Source organism: Amblyraja radiata, chromosome 13, assembly GCF_010909765.2.
Source record: "Amblyraja radiata isolate CabotCenter1 chromosome 13, sAmbRad1.1.pri, whole genome shotgun sequence".
In the NCBI taxonomy this organism is placed as follows: Eukaryota; Metazoa; Chordata; class Chondrichthyes; order Rajiformes; family Rajidae; genus Amblyraja; species Amblyraja radiata.
Genome location: NC_045968.1, coordinates 34,975,692 through 34,988,518, shown reverse-complemented (window position 1 = coordinate 34,988,518; position 12,827 = coordinate 34,975,692). Strand labels below are relative to the sequence as shown.

At 50.8% G+C, this 12,827-nt stretch overlaps 1 protein-coding gene across 3 annotated transcripts in view; it reads right to left on the bottom strand.

Annotated features, from left to right (window-relative positions):
- fndc3b (fibronectin type III domain containing 3B) overlaps positions 1–12,827 on the bottom strand; it is a 173,103-nt gene that overhangs the window by 45,104 nt on the left and 115,172 nt on the right. For all 3 annotated transcript variants that reach the window (XR_004413787.1, XR_004413788.1, XM_033031744.1), the window contains exons 10-18: positions 12,262–12,400; positions 12,116–12,169; positions 9,478–9,602; positions 8,213–8,387; positions 6,843–6,929; positions 5,951–6,089; positions 3,620–3,691; positions 2,734–2,852; positions 966–1,073 (exon numbers count right to left, since the gene is read on the bottom strand). Coding sequence is in view for 1 of the 3 variants with exons in the window: in XM_033031744.1 (XP_032887635.1) it covers positions 966–1,073; positions 2,734–2,852; positions 3,620–3,691; positions 5,951–6,089; positions 6,843–6,929; positions 8,213–8,387; positions 9,478–9,602; positions 12,116–12,169; positions 12,262–12,400 (1,018 nt within the window). In the remaining 2 variants the exon portion in view is untranslated. The remainder of the gene's footprint in view (positions 1–965; positions 1,074–2,733; positions 2,853–3,619; positions 3,692–5,950; positions 6,090–6,842; positions 6,930–8,212; positions 8,388–9,477; positions 9,603–12,115; positions 12,170–12,261; positions 12,401–12,827) is intronic.

Sequence of the window (12,827 nt, the reverse complement as noted above, 5' to 3'; positions counted from 1 at the left end):
GAGAGAGAGAGAGAGAGAGGGAGAGAGGGAGGGAGGGAGGGAGGGAGGGAGGGAGGGAGGGAGGGAGGGAGGGAGGGAGGGAGGGAGGGAGAGAGAGAAAGAAAGAAAGAAAGAGAGAGAGAGAGAGAGAAAGAGAGAGAGGGAGAGGGAGAGAGAGGGAGAGGGAGGGAGAGAGCAAAAAATTCAATTGACATGACTATTATTTTGCCAGAACCAACCACCTCCTCTCCACCTCCATCAACTACAAATACAAATGGCCTCCTGGAGGCCACACCACGTCTCCTAGACCCTTTCCATTCTGTCCCTTTCCACCTGACAACTCCACCTGACCTCCTCCACCCACCATTATTACACAAAGCAAAAACAAAGAACTACAGATGCTGCTTTATACCAAAGATTGACACAAAGTGCTGGAGTAACTCATTGAGTCAAGCAGCATCTCTTGAGAAAAATGATGGGTGATGTTTTGGGTCAAGACACTTCTGCACATCCTACCGATTCTACCGACCTCAGATCTGGGATGTTCAATGAGCAGTTTAGGATTGTTATTGTCTAGTGAGTGAGGTCGGGTGCAGCAGGTTTTTTAGGGTGCTGGTGTGGGCACGGGACGGTCGGTATGGGAATGGAGGACAGAGAGGTGTCTCCGTGTGGAGTTCCTCTCCAACAACATGGTAGCCCCTCAGGGTCCATCTGCCAGGAGATGGGATGGAGGTCCCCATGGTGCGGCCCACGGCTGGGGCTAGTTAGAAGTCTCCAGCTGACTCTGGGAGCCCAGGGACAGAAACACTCCCTTGTTGATCACTTCATCTCCCCTACTCCAGAGACAAAGAGAAATGAAACCATGACCTCCATGTTCAAGAATAGCTTCTTCCCGACAACCACCACCACCCCCCCCCCCCCCGCACCGCTCACGGGCCGGTCCCAGAACAGAAGCGGCCACACTCCGGTCGGGAGACGGGACACTTACCCCACTCGATGTGAAGCTCCTTGTGCTTGGGTTTGCCGAGCAGCCGGGGAGGTTGGCAGAGTCCGGGGGCCATACTCTGTGTGCGGACAGACAGACTACCCGAGCACTGCAGCGGAGGGGGAGGCAGAGTAGGACAGAGGGTTACTTTGGCCGAGGGTCAAGGGGGAGAAACCGCCGCAAATAAGCAAGGGGTGGGACCGCCGAGGAAGGAGTCCCTCACCCATAGATCGCACCCAGGGCCACTTTTAGACGTCAGAGACGCTGCGTGGAAACAGGCCCTTCGGCCCACCGAGTCAATCCTTGCACACTAGCACTGTCCTACACACTGGGGGAAATTCTCAATTTTACAGAAGCCAATTTACCTACAAACCCATATACGTCTTTGGAGTGTGGGAGGAAATCGGAGCAGCCACAGAAAACCTATGCTGTCACAGGGAGAACGTACAAACTCCACACTGACAGCCCCGTAGTCAGGATCGAACCCGGGTCCCTGGCGTTGTAAGGCAGTAAGTCTAACACTGCGCCACTGTGCGGCCCTAGCCAAACACCCAGCCGGACTGATATGTGGGGTGGGGTCCATGTTATCTACAGGTCTTGATCAAGGTATAGTCATTGTCAATCAACATCCAATTGTATCTATCAAGGTAAGACTCAAAGTGCTGGAGTAACTCAGCGGGTCAGGCAGCATCTCTGGAGACCATGGATAGGTGACGTTTCAGGTCGGGACATTTCTTCAGAATGTTTCTACTGCAGGGGTGGCACAGTGACACAGCGGTAGAGTTGCTGCCTTACAGCGCCAGAGACCCCGGTTCCATCCAGACCACGGGTGCTGCCTGCATGGAGTTTATATGTTCTCCCTGTGACCTCGTGGGTTTTGTCCGGGTGCTCCTGTTTCCTCCCACACTTCAAAGATATGCGGTTTTGCACGTTAACTGGCTTGGATAAATTATCCCCGGAGTGTAGGATAGAGCTGGTTGGTTGAAGTGCCCATTTCAACTCTTTATTTCTAAACTAAATGATACTAAATTAGGCTCCATAAATGCTCCACTTTTACTGTAGAAACTGCAGGTGCTATTTTACAAAACAAATCACACAAATGCTGGAGTAACTCAGCAGGTTTGTTGGTTAATTGGCATTGGTAAGATTATAGATTGTCCCTAGTGTGCAGGATAGTACAAGTGTACAGGGTGATCGCTGGCCGGCGTTTCCACACTGTATCTCTAAACAAAACAAAATTAAATTAGAGGCTTGGTTCTTGGTCCTCCAAAATATTCCAAATGGAATTTAAACTGGAGGTGGTGGAGGGGGGACTTAAGCCAGAAAGGGTTATTGGGAAGAAAGAGCTACTTTAAATGTTGTTGCATCTGGTTGGGTAACTATAGTATGGAGATTATTCCATGCTTTAATTGTGCGGGGGCTAATAGCTACAAGGAGACGTTGGAGAAACTTGGAAGACACAAAGTGCTGGAGTAACTCAGCGGATCAGGCAGCATCTGTGGAGAACATGGATAGGTGAAGTTTCAGGGGTCGGGACCCTTCTACGGACTGCTTCTATTCCAGGCCTTTAGGGCGACTTGGACATTTACCATCTCCAAGTCCTCGTCTTCCCACCCTAACCCACCCCACCAGCGGCATGCTCCCATGCTCCCCTCACCAGACCAGGTCTGGATGCTTTCTCAGGTTCTGTGGTGTTGGGTTGCGTGGGCGTGGTGACGTGCCTCGGGGATGTTGCGTGGAGGAGGTGGCAGGCTCATGACCCGACCTACCTGGCTGTGACCGCCCGTACTGATACAACACGTCCTGAACCGATACGCGGTGCCCGGCTTCAGGTCCTCGCGCACGTTCTCGTTGGACGCTCCGCTGTACACCACCTCCCACTGACTGCCTGTGGTGGGAGAGGGAGAAAGACACTGATGGCCCGAGTCCAAACACCACCCCTTCGTCACCCCACCCGGGGCCATAGAGAACATTATACCGGGATGCATCTCAGCATGGATTGGGAACAGCTCCATCCAAGGAACAGACCGCGAGGAATTACACATAGTGGTGGACGCAGCCCAGACTATCAAGCAAACCAACCTCCCATCCATCAACTCCATATACAGAGTGAAAAGCTTTTATGTTGCATTCAATCCAGTCAACGGAAAGACTACACATGATTACAATCACGACATCCACATTGTGCAGTTAGAGGATGAAGGGAATAACATTTAATGCAAGATAAGTCCAATTAGTCCAGTAAAGTCCAACTTAAGATAGTTTGAAGTCTCAAATGAGGTAGATGGGAGGTGAAGACCACTCTCTAGTTGGTGATAGCACAGTTCAGTTGCCTGATAACAGCTGGGACGAAACTCCCTGCATCTGGACGTGTGTGTTTTCACACTTCTATACCGCCTGATGATGGGAGAAGGGAAAAGGGAGAAGAGGGAGTGGCCGGGGTGAGACTGGTCCTTGGTTATGATGGTGGCCTTGCCGAGGCAGCGTGAAGCTGGCAGCAGACCATATATATGCTGATAACTCTGTGAGCCTCAGGGGAACGAGGAGTTACATTGGACCCAGGTGAATGGACGATAAACTAATCTGAAACTCCTGGAAAATGGTGGGAAAGGAGACAGTGATAATAAAGGGAGAAGTATAAGGTGGACATCTTACCCTCCGAACTGCCCTCCGAAATCTCCAGCAAATACTTGAGAATTTCCGATCCACCATTGTCCTCTGGGGAGTCTATAAATCACAAATGTATTTGTCTTAGAAAAGCATTTACAATAGGATGATGCAAAATAATAACACGGGCCACACAGTGGCGCAGCAGTAGAACTGCTGCCTGTCAGCGCCAGGGATCCGGGTTCGATCCTGACTACAGCTTCTATCTCTACAGCGCTGGTACATACTCCCTGTGACAGCATGTGTTTCCACCGGGTACTACTCTGGTTTCCTCCCACTTCCCAAGGACATGAAGATTTGCAGGTTAATTGGCTTCTGTAAATTGCCCCCTAGTGTGCAGGGAGTGGATGAGAAAGCAGGATAACATTAAACTAGTGTGGACGGGTGATCGATGGTCAGCATGGATTCAGTGGGCCGAAGGGTCTGTTTCCATGCTGTATCTCTAAAATTATAAAACTAATACCTTGGTTTATTCTTGTGGGGTCCACAAGTAAAGTGTGAGTTTTGGAGATAGTTGATTCCTTGAGAAGTTCCCAATGAACATTTGCTATCTCCAAGTCCTCCTCCTCCTCCTCCCGCGATGTTCTTCCACCCTCCCCTCACCCTCTTGTTTCCATCCCTCTCTTTCCCCCAGAGTTTCCCACTCAATGAAACTGGTCGGCGTGGACTCGGTGGGCCGAAGGGCCTTTTTGCCATGCTGTGTCTCTAGCATGTTGGATGAAACCTGAGCACCCGGAGAAAAGGCACGTGGTCACAGGGCTAACACTGCCCCTGATCACGATCAAACCACTGTGGCTCTATCAGCAGCTTCTGTACATTGCCCTGGAATCATGTAGAACTAGTGTGAACGGGTGATTGATGGTCAGAGCGGACTCGAGTGGGCCGAAGGGCCTGTTTCCATGCTGTCCCTTTCAATCAGTCAATCAGTGAATAGCAGAGAACGATAGGCAGAATGGCCCACAACTGTTCCTTATTCTCATGGTCGCATGAGGGACTAGTTAGAGAAGTCGTATCGAGCGCAGAGTCTGAGATCCCTGGCCGTGAGCTGGGCTAAGAATGGGCCAAGCTGAGTAAGAGAGGGAGTGTAAAAGAACAAATGGCAACTGAAGGAACACATGTAAAATGAGTTTGAAAGGGTAACAGGATATGTGTTCAGCTGCCGTGGGGGTCGGGTTGATCTGGGTGTCTGTCGGAGGTGCATGGTTTAAAACGTGGTAGCACGGCGGTGCAGCGGTTTACATGCAGCCTTACAGCGCCGGAGACCCAGGTTCGATCCTGATTACAGGTGCTATCTGTATGGAGCTTTTACGTTCTCCATGTGACCACGTGGGTTTTCTCCGGGTGCTCTGGTTTTCCCCCACACCCCAAAGACATACAGATTTGTAGGCTTGGTTTTACTGTAAATTGGCCCTAGTGTGTGTAGGACAATGCTGGTGTATGGGGGTGATCGCTGGTCGGCACAGACTCGGTGGGCTGAAGGGCATGTTTCTGCACTGTATATCGCTAAACTAAATGGTTGTTAGACTGTTCTGAAGAAACAATAAATGCTTAAGTGCCTGGGTGAAATCTGTCAGGGTAAACTAAACATCAAAGGTAAATACTGAATATAAAGATCACTTTTTATCGGGAAACAATCTGGTAGATTGCTCGCAGTGGCCATTGTGTTTAACGCTCTTAAATAAAGTCCTCAAAGCCTTGCCTGATCTTTGTGGTGTATTTTAGAGTTTTCTCTAACAGGAAAGGGTGATGAAACACTAGTCCATAAGTTATAGAAGCAGAATTAGGCCAATCGGCCTATTCAATCATGGCTGATCTATCTATCCCTCTCAACCCCATTCTCCTGCCTTCTCCCCGTAACCTCTGATACCCAGTGGCGGACTGGCCAGGGTGTCAGCTTGCCCGATGGCAAGTGGGCCCCTGATGAAGTGGGCCCCCTATATCAAGTGGGCCCCTGATGAAGTGGGCCCCCTATATCAAGTGGGCCCCTGATGAAGTGGGCCCCCTATATCAAGTGGGCCCCTGATGAAGTGGGCCCCCTTTGTCTCCTGGCAACCAATATTTTTAGACCCAGTCCGCCACTGCTGATACCCGTACTAATCAAGAATCTGTCAATCTCCATCTTAATGACTTGGACTCCACAACCATTTGTGGCAATGAATTCCACAGATTCACCACTCTCTGGCTAAAGAAATTCCTCCTCATCTCCTTTCTGAAGGTACGCCCTTTTATTCTGAGGCTGTGCCCACTGGTCCTGGACTCTCCCACAAGTGGGAACATCCTCTCCACTTCCACTCTATCCAGGCCTTTGGGATTACTCACCCCACTTCAGGTGGAGGCTGTGGGAGGTCGGGGTCCCGATGAGGTAAGGTGCGGAGGGGGGTCCGGGCTGGTCGGGGTTGGTGATGCACACCAGCACCTCGCTGTGATTGCTCTTGCCTTCTGCGTTGGAAGCTATCAGCTGTGGGCAGAAATGGGGAGAGATGTTTAGCTTAATTTATTGTCACGTGTACCGAGGATCAGTGAAAAGCTGCTTTATTGCATGTGAACTAATCAGCGGAAAACTATACATGAATACAATCAAGCCATCCACAGTGTACAGATGCAGGATGAAGGGGATAACATTCAGCACAAGATAAAGAGCAGTAAAGTCCGATTAAAGATAGTCTGAGGGTCTTCAATGCGGTAGTTGGGAGGCCAAGTCCACTCTCTAGGTACACAAAAATGCTGGAGAAACTCAGCGGGTGCAGTAGCATCTATGGAGCGAAGGAAATAGGCAACGTTTCGGGCCGAAACCCTTCTTCAGTCTGAAGAAGGGTTTCGCCCCGAAACGTTGCCTATTTCCTTCGCTCCGTAGATGCTGCTGCACCCGCTGAGTTTCTCCAGCATTTTTGTGTACCTTCGATTTTCCAGCATCTGCAGTTCCTTCTTATCCACTCTCTAGGTGGCGAGAGGATGGTTCAGTTGCCTGATAACAGCTGGGGAGAAACAGTCCCTGAATCTGGAGGTGTGTGTTTTCACACTTCTGTACGTCTTGCTTGATGGGAGAGGCGAGAAGAGGAGGTGACTGGGGTGAGACGTCAGGAGAGATCGGTCAACATTGGCACGTGCACCCCCTCAGACGTGGATACTCCACCCACTCAGGTTGGCCTGGTTTGTCGTTATACTAGCCGTGTGGTGCCGCGGAGAGGGTTGATTGAAGGGACTGGCTTACCCTGAACTTGTACTGGGTGTTCCTGGTCAACGACTTCACCGTGTTGGTCAGCTCCTCACCCGTGTACTTCGACTGGAAACCAGATACCTGCAGCGACGGCAATACTCACATCGATCAGGGGTCAGGTTTATTATTGTCATGTGTACCGAGGTACAGCGAAACACTTTGTTTTGCATGCTATCCAAACAGATCAAATAATACTATACATAAATACAATCTAGTCAAACTCAAGTACAAGACGTAGAGTAAAGGGCCTGTCCCACTTGCATGCGATTGCATGCGTTTGGCGCGAACAAACGTGGTCGCTCGAGGCGTGCGGGCAGCGTATGGCCACGCGGGGCCGGTCCCATTTAGAAGTGCGGAGTTGTACGAGGCTGGTCCTGACATCGCGCGGGGCTCCGAAAAACTGCCAGTGACCGAAATCTTCGCGCGCCAACGGTCTGTCGGCACGCAGGCGCATTGCGGTCGTACTCAGCGTCTTGACGGCGTATGCCTAGCGCGTGGCGTTGCGCGATGACATCACCGCCCGGCGTGGCGTTGCGTGATGACTTCACCGCCCGACCCCGTGCGACACCCAAATTCAGTCGGCCCGCCTCCTGCCCAGCTGATTGGTAAGTATGACGCAATGACGTCACACGCGAACTTAGCGCGAACTTCGCGTGAACTCCGCTTCCGTTTGGTCGCGCCAAACGCATGCAATCGCATGCAAGTGGGACAGGCCCTTAAGGGGGAATATACAGAGGGCAGAATATAGTTTGCAGCTTTGTTGCGCATCCAGAGACAAAGTCCAATGTCCACAATGGGGTGGAGATGCATGGGACAGGAACCTAGCTAATGGAGCATGATAACAGAGGGGAACAAGCTGCTCCTGATTCTGATGATGCGCGCTTTGAAGCTTCTGTACTTTTAGCCGGATGGGAGCAGGGAGAAGGGCGATTGATTTATTGATTTATTGAGTGATTGAAACATACAGCACAGAAACAGACCCTTCAGCCCATCGAGTCCACGCCATCCATCAATCACCCATTCACACTAGTTCTATGTTATCCCAGTTTCTCGTCCGCTGCCTACACACTGGGAGTCATTTACAGAAGCCAATTTACCTACAAACCCACACGTCTTTGGGATGTGGGAGGAAACTGGATCACCCGGAGGAAACCCACGTGGTCACAAGGAGAACGTGCAAACTCCACACGGACAGACAACACCCGAGGTCAGGCTGGAACCGGAGTCTCTGGCGCTGTGGGGCAGCGGCTCTAGCAGTGGTGGCGGGGAATAAGTGGTTTTATTCTACAGAGGTGCGGAGGGTAAGTGGTTTAGCCTACAGGGGTCCAGATAGCCGCGCGCGGGCGGGCGGGGCAGTCACTCACCGTGCTGTTGTCCTCCATCTCCAGCGTGTAGCTGATGATCTCCTCGGGCAGCGAGCTCTCCGGCCGGCACCACTCCAGCGTCACCCAGGTCACCCCCGCTCGCACCAGGCGGGGGGCTGCAGGGGTCTGGGGAAGGTTCCCCGCTGTGTAACACACCACCTCCTGGCTGTAGCCACTGGGGGCAGCAGGGGGGGAATAGGGAGGGGGAACAAGGAGAGAGAACAAGGGAGAGGGAAAGGGAGGGATGGGAGTGAGGGGTGAAGAGGGGGGTGAGGAGGGGAGTGAGGAGGGAGTGAGGAGGGTGAGGAGGGGAGTGAGGAGGAGAGTGAGGAGGGGAGTGAGGGGGTGAAGAGGGGAGTGAGGAGGGGAGTGAGGAGGTGAGGAGGGGAGTGAGGAGGGGAGTGAGGAGGGGAGTGAGAGGGTGAGGAGGGGAGTGAGGAGGGGAGTGAGGAGGGGAGTGAGGAGGGGAGTGAGGAGGGGAGTGAGAGGGTGAGGACGGGAGTGAGGAGGGGAGTGAGAGGGTGAGGAGGGGAGTGAGGAGGTGAGTGAGGAGGGGAGTGAGGAGGGGAGTGAGGAGGGGAGTGAGAGGGTGAGAAGGGGAGAGGACGATAGAGGAAGGAAAGACAGTTAACCAAAGGCATCCATTGACCAGGGTCCTAGCATCTGGGCAAACTTGTGCAGGGAGCAGATGGATGGGGCTTCAGTGTGACGTGGGGACAGAGGAGATTTGTAGATTTCACCCCCAAAAGCATCAGGGCAAAACAAAAGCCCAAAGTCCCCAGTACCACCGAGGCAGTTTGTAGTTTAGTTGGTGTTAGTAGTGTTCATGAGCCTGATGTTTTTTATTAGTTTAGTTTAGTTTAGAGATACAGCAGGGAAACAGGCCCTGTGGCCCACGGAGTCCGCACTGACCATCGATCCCCTTACACTAACAATATCCTACACACTGGGGATAATTTACAATTTTACCAATGCCAATTGATCTACAAACCCACACGTCTTGGGAGTGTGGGATGAAACCGGAGCACCCAGAGAAAACCCACGCGGTCACAGGGAGAACGTACAAACCCTGCACAGACAGCGCCCGTGGTGAGGATGGAACCCGGGTCTCTGGCGCTGAGAGGCAGTAACTCTACCGCTGCGCCACTACGCTGCTCTGTGTGTACTGTGCTATGTTGTATGTTGAGTGGATCCCACGTGCAGGGGAGTCAGGGTGAAGCCTCCCCACCCCCCTCTGTGTGGGTGTGTGAGACAAGACCACCTACCTGGTCCCGATGTCATTGCAGACTGCTACTCGGAAGGTGTAGCCGATGGCGGGTAGGAGCTTGGTGAGTTTACACTGTCGCTGGCTGCCCAGGTAACATTCCCGAAACCCGTTGTTCCGTTTGCCCTGAGGACGAGGAAGGGGGAGAACCACTCAGACCAGGAAGTCACCACCATCGTTCACAGCTTCAATGGGAGCTGAATTAGGCCACTCGGTGTGTAGGGGCTTGTAGACAATTGTTGGAGTTAGTCTAGAATTGATGGGGTCAGTTCATTAAAAAGTCGTTAGCTGTTTGAGAACAGGTCTGATGATAAGTGACAAAGAGCAGTGAAGATGGACACCAAGTGCTGGAGTAACTCAGCAGGTCAGGCAGCATCTCTAGAGAAATAAGATGGGTGACATTTTGGGTCGGGGCCCTTCTTCAGACCCTGTTCCAACCCAAAACATCATCCATCATCTCCAGGGATGCTGCCTGACCGACTGAGTTACTCCAGTACTTTGTATCCATCTTCATTATAAACCAGCATCTGCAGTTCACTCCTGGACAAAGAACAGCGTGTGAGTTATTCTGATGCACCCTTTGTGTTTCTCAGCCCATGTCTTTGCACAGAGCTCTCTCTTACATGTGACATTGATGACCAAGGGAGAAGGAAAATATCGTTTCTTCCCCGCTGTTATCAGACTGAACCATCCTATCACCAACTAGAGAGCGGTTCTGACCTCCCATCTACCTCATTGGAGACATTCAAACTATCTTTAATCTGACCTTTCTGGGCTTAATCTTGCACTAAACATGATTCCCTTTATCCTGTATCTGTACAGTGAGGGTGGCTCGATTGTAATCATGTATAGAATAAAGGGGAAGCCATTTAAGACTGAGGTGAGTAAAAACGTTATCAGCCCGAGAGTTGTGAATTTGTGGAATTCCCTGCCACAGAGGGCAGTGGAGGCCAAGTCACTGGATGGATTTATGAGAGAGTTAGATAGAGCTCTAGGGGCTAGTGGAATCGAGGGATATGGGGAGAAGGCAGGCATGGGTTATTGATTGGGGACGTTCAGCCATTATCACAATGAATGGCGGTGTTGGCTCGAAGGGCCAAATGGCCTCCTCCTGAACCTATTTTCTATGTTTCTATGTTTCTATAGTCTTCCCACTGATTGGAAAGCACTCAACAAAACAGCTTTTCACTTTAACTTGGTACACGTGACACAAACTAAACTGAACTAAGTTACATGTGATAAGAACCTAGACAGTACTGTGAACAATAACCCCTTGATGGCACGAAGGTGCTGTATACATTCTGGTCAACCTTTATAGATAAGGAGGCCTGTTTTTCAGCAGTGTGTTCCCTGTGAATGGTGTTAGTTGAATGTCCAGCATCTGTTGTCTGTTAGTTTTGTCCAATCTGCAGTATTTTAGTTGCAACTCCATTGTTTTTCTTTGTTTTGTTAGTTATGATGTGTTCAGTTGTTTCAGCTTTGCTCTGATAACCATTGATTGATGTTAAAATGTTTTAAATGTTTTAAATGCAACTAAGGGACTCGGCAAATCATTGAGGTATCAGTGATCCTACACTGCCCATCGAGTCTGCTCCGCCATTCAATCATGGCTGATCTATCTTTCCCTCTCTACCCCATTCTCCTGCCTTCTCCCCTTAACCTTTGACGACCTTACTAATCAAGAACCTGTCAATCTCCGCTTTAAAATTACCCAATGACTTGTCCCCCACAACCATCTGTGGCAATGAATCCCACAGATTCAGGTTCTTTTATTTTATTTATTGTCATTCGATAAAAACAAGCTTCCACGTGAATCATGAACGAAATTTGTACTCAGGTCCGAGCAGCGTAATAGTGCAGTAAGGACATCAATACATTCTAACATATAAAAACCTTCCACAACAAAATCTAAATAATAATGAGCCTCTGAGTAAATAGTAGAAAGTAAAAAAGCAGCATGGTTAAACGACATCAGCATAATAATATCCATAGCAGCAGGAGTAGCAGCAGTATTCATCACCCTCTGGCTTGATACCGACTGCTTTAGATTAGTTTAGAGATAGAGAGTGGAAACGGGCCCTTCGGCCCACTGAGTCCATGCCAACCAGCAATCACCCCATCTACGAGCACTCTCCTACACACGAGGGACAATTTATAATTTTTACCGAAGCCAGTTAACCTACAAACCTGCACGTCTATGGAGTGTGGGGGGAAAGCGGAGCACCCGGGGAAAACCCACACAGTCGCAGGGAGAGCGTGCAAACTCCGTACAGGCAGCTCCCATAGTCAGGATCAAGCCTGGGTCTGTGGCGCTGTGGGGCTTTTCCAGTGAGGATTGGCTTAAATATTAGACATGGAAAATAGATCAGCAGAGTGGGTCCGCAATGCAGTTTCTGTGCCGTATGACTCTATGACTGGCACAGGGAACTCGATCCCCCTACTACTTCCCCTGCCTTCGCCCAATCTATTCTCTCATGATTTTGTACAACTCTATAAGATCACCCCTCAGCCACCTATGCTCCAACGCATAAAGTCCTAGCCTGCTCAACCTCTCTCTATAGCTCAGGTCCTCGAGCCCTGGCAACATCCTCGTCAAGCTTCTCTGCGCTTTCCAGTGTTGGAAATCTACAAATCGTTACCTCGTCCCACTCCAGAAGGTAGCTGGTTATTTTTGATCCGTTGTCAAGAGGTGCCTGGAGGAAGATAAGATCAAAGTTACTCTGCTGCCAGTGACATCCACATGCTCCAGTGATTTAACCCTTGCCCTGCTGGTCATCCCACTTACCTTCCACTGAATGGTGAGGGTGCTTCTGGTGCGATGCGCCACCTTTGGGGGGAATGGGGTGTCGGGGGCACAGCTCTGTGTGGTGAAACTGACCGGCTCCGAATATGACCCCTTCACCGAGTTGTAGATGGTGGAAACTCTGTGGGGGAAGGGGCAGAAGTAGTAAGAGGGTGAGGGGCGCGTGGAAAACATCGCGGTTGGGGTGAGGTGGGAGGAGGAGGAGGAGGAGGAGGAGGAGGAGGACTTGGAGATAGTCCATTTTCATTGGGATCTTGTTAAAGGACCAACTATCTCCCAACATCCCAAATGCACACCTTACTTGTGGACCCCACAAGAATAACCCAAGGTTTGTGGAGTTCCTCATCTGCCTGCCAGAGACCCGGGTTTTCTCCGGGTATTTTATACCATCCAAGCTCATCACCAAACTCGCCGGACTTGGCGTCAGCATTCATCTCTGCAACTGGACCCTGGACTTTCTGACCAACAGAAACCCCATTCAGTGAGGATTGGTGACAAATCATCCTACACGATAACACTGGTGCTCCTCAGGGATGCGTCCTCAACCC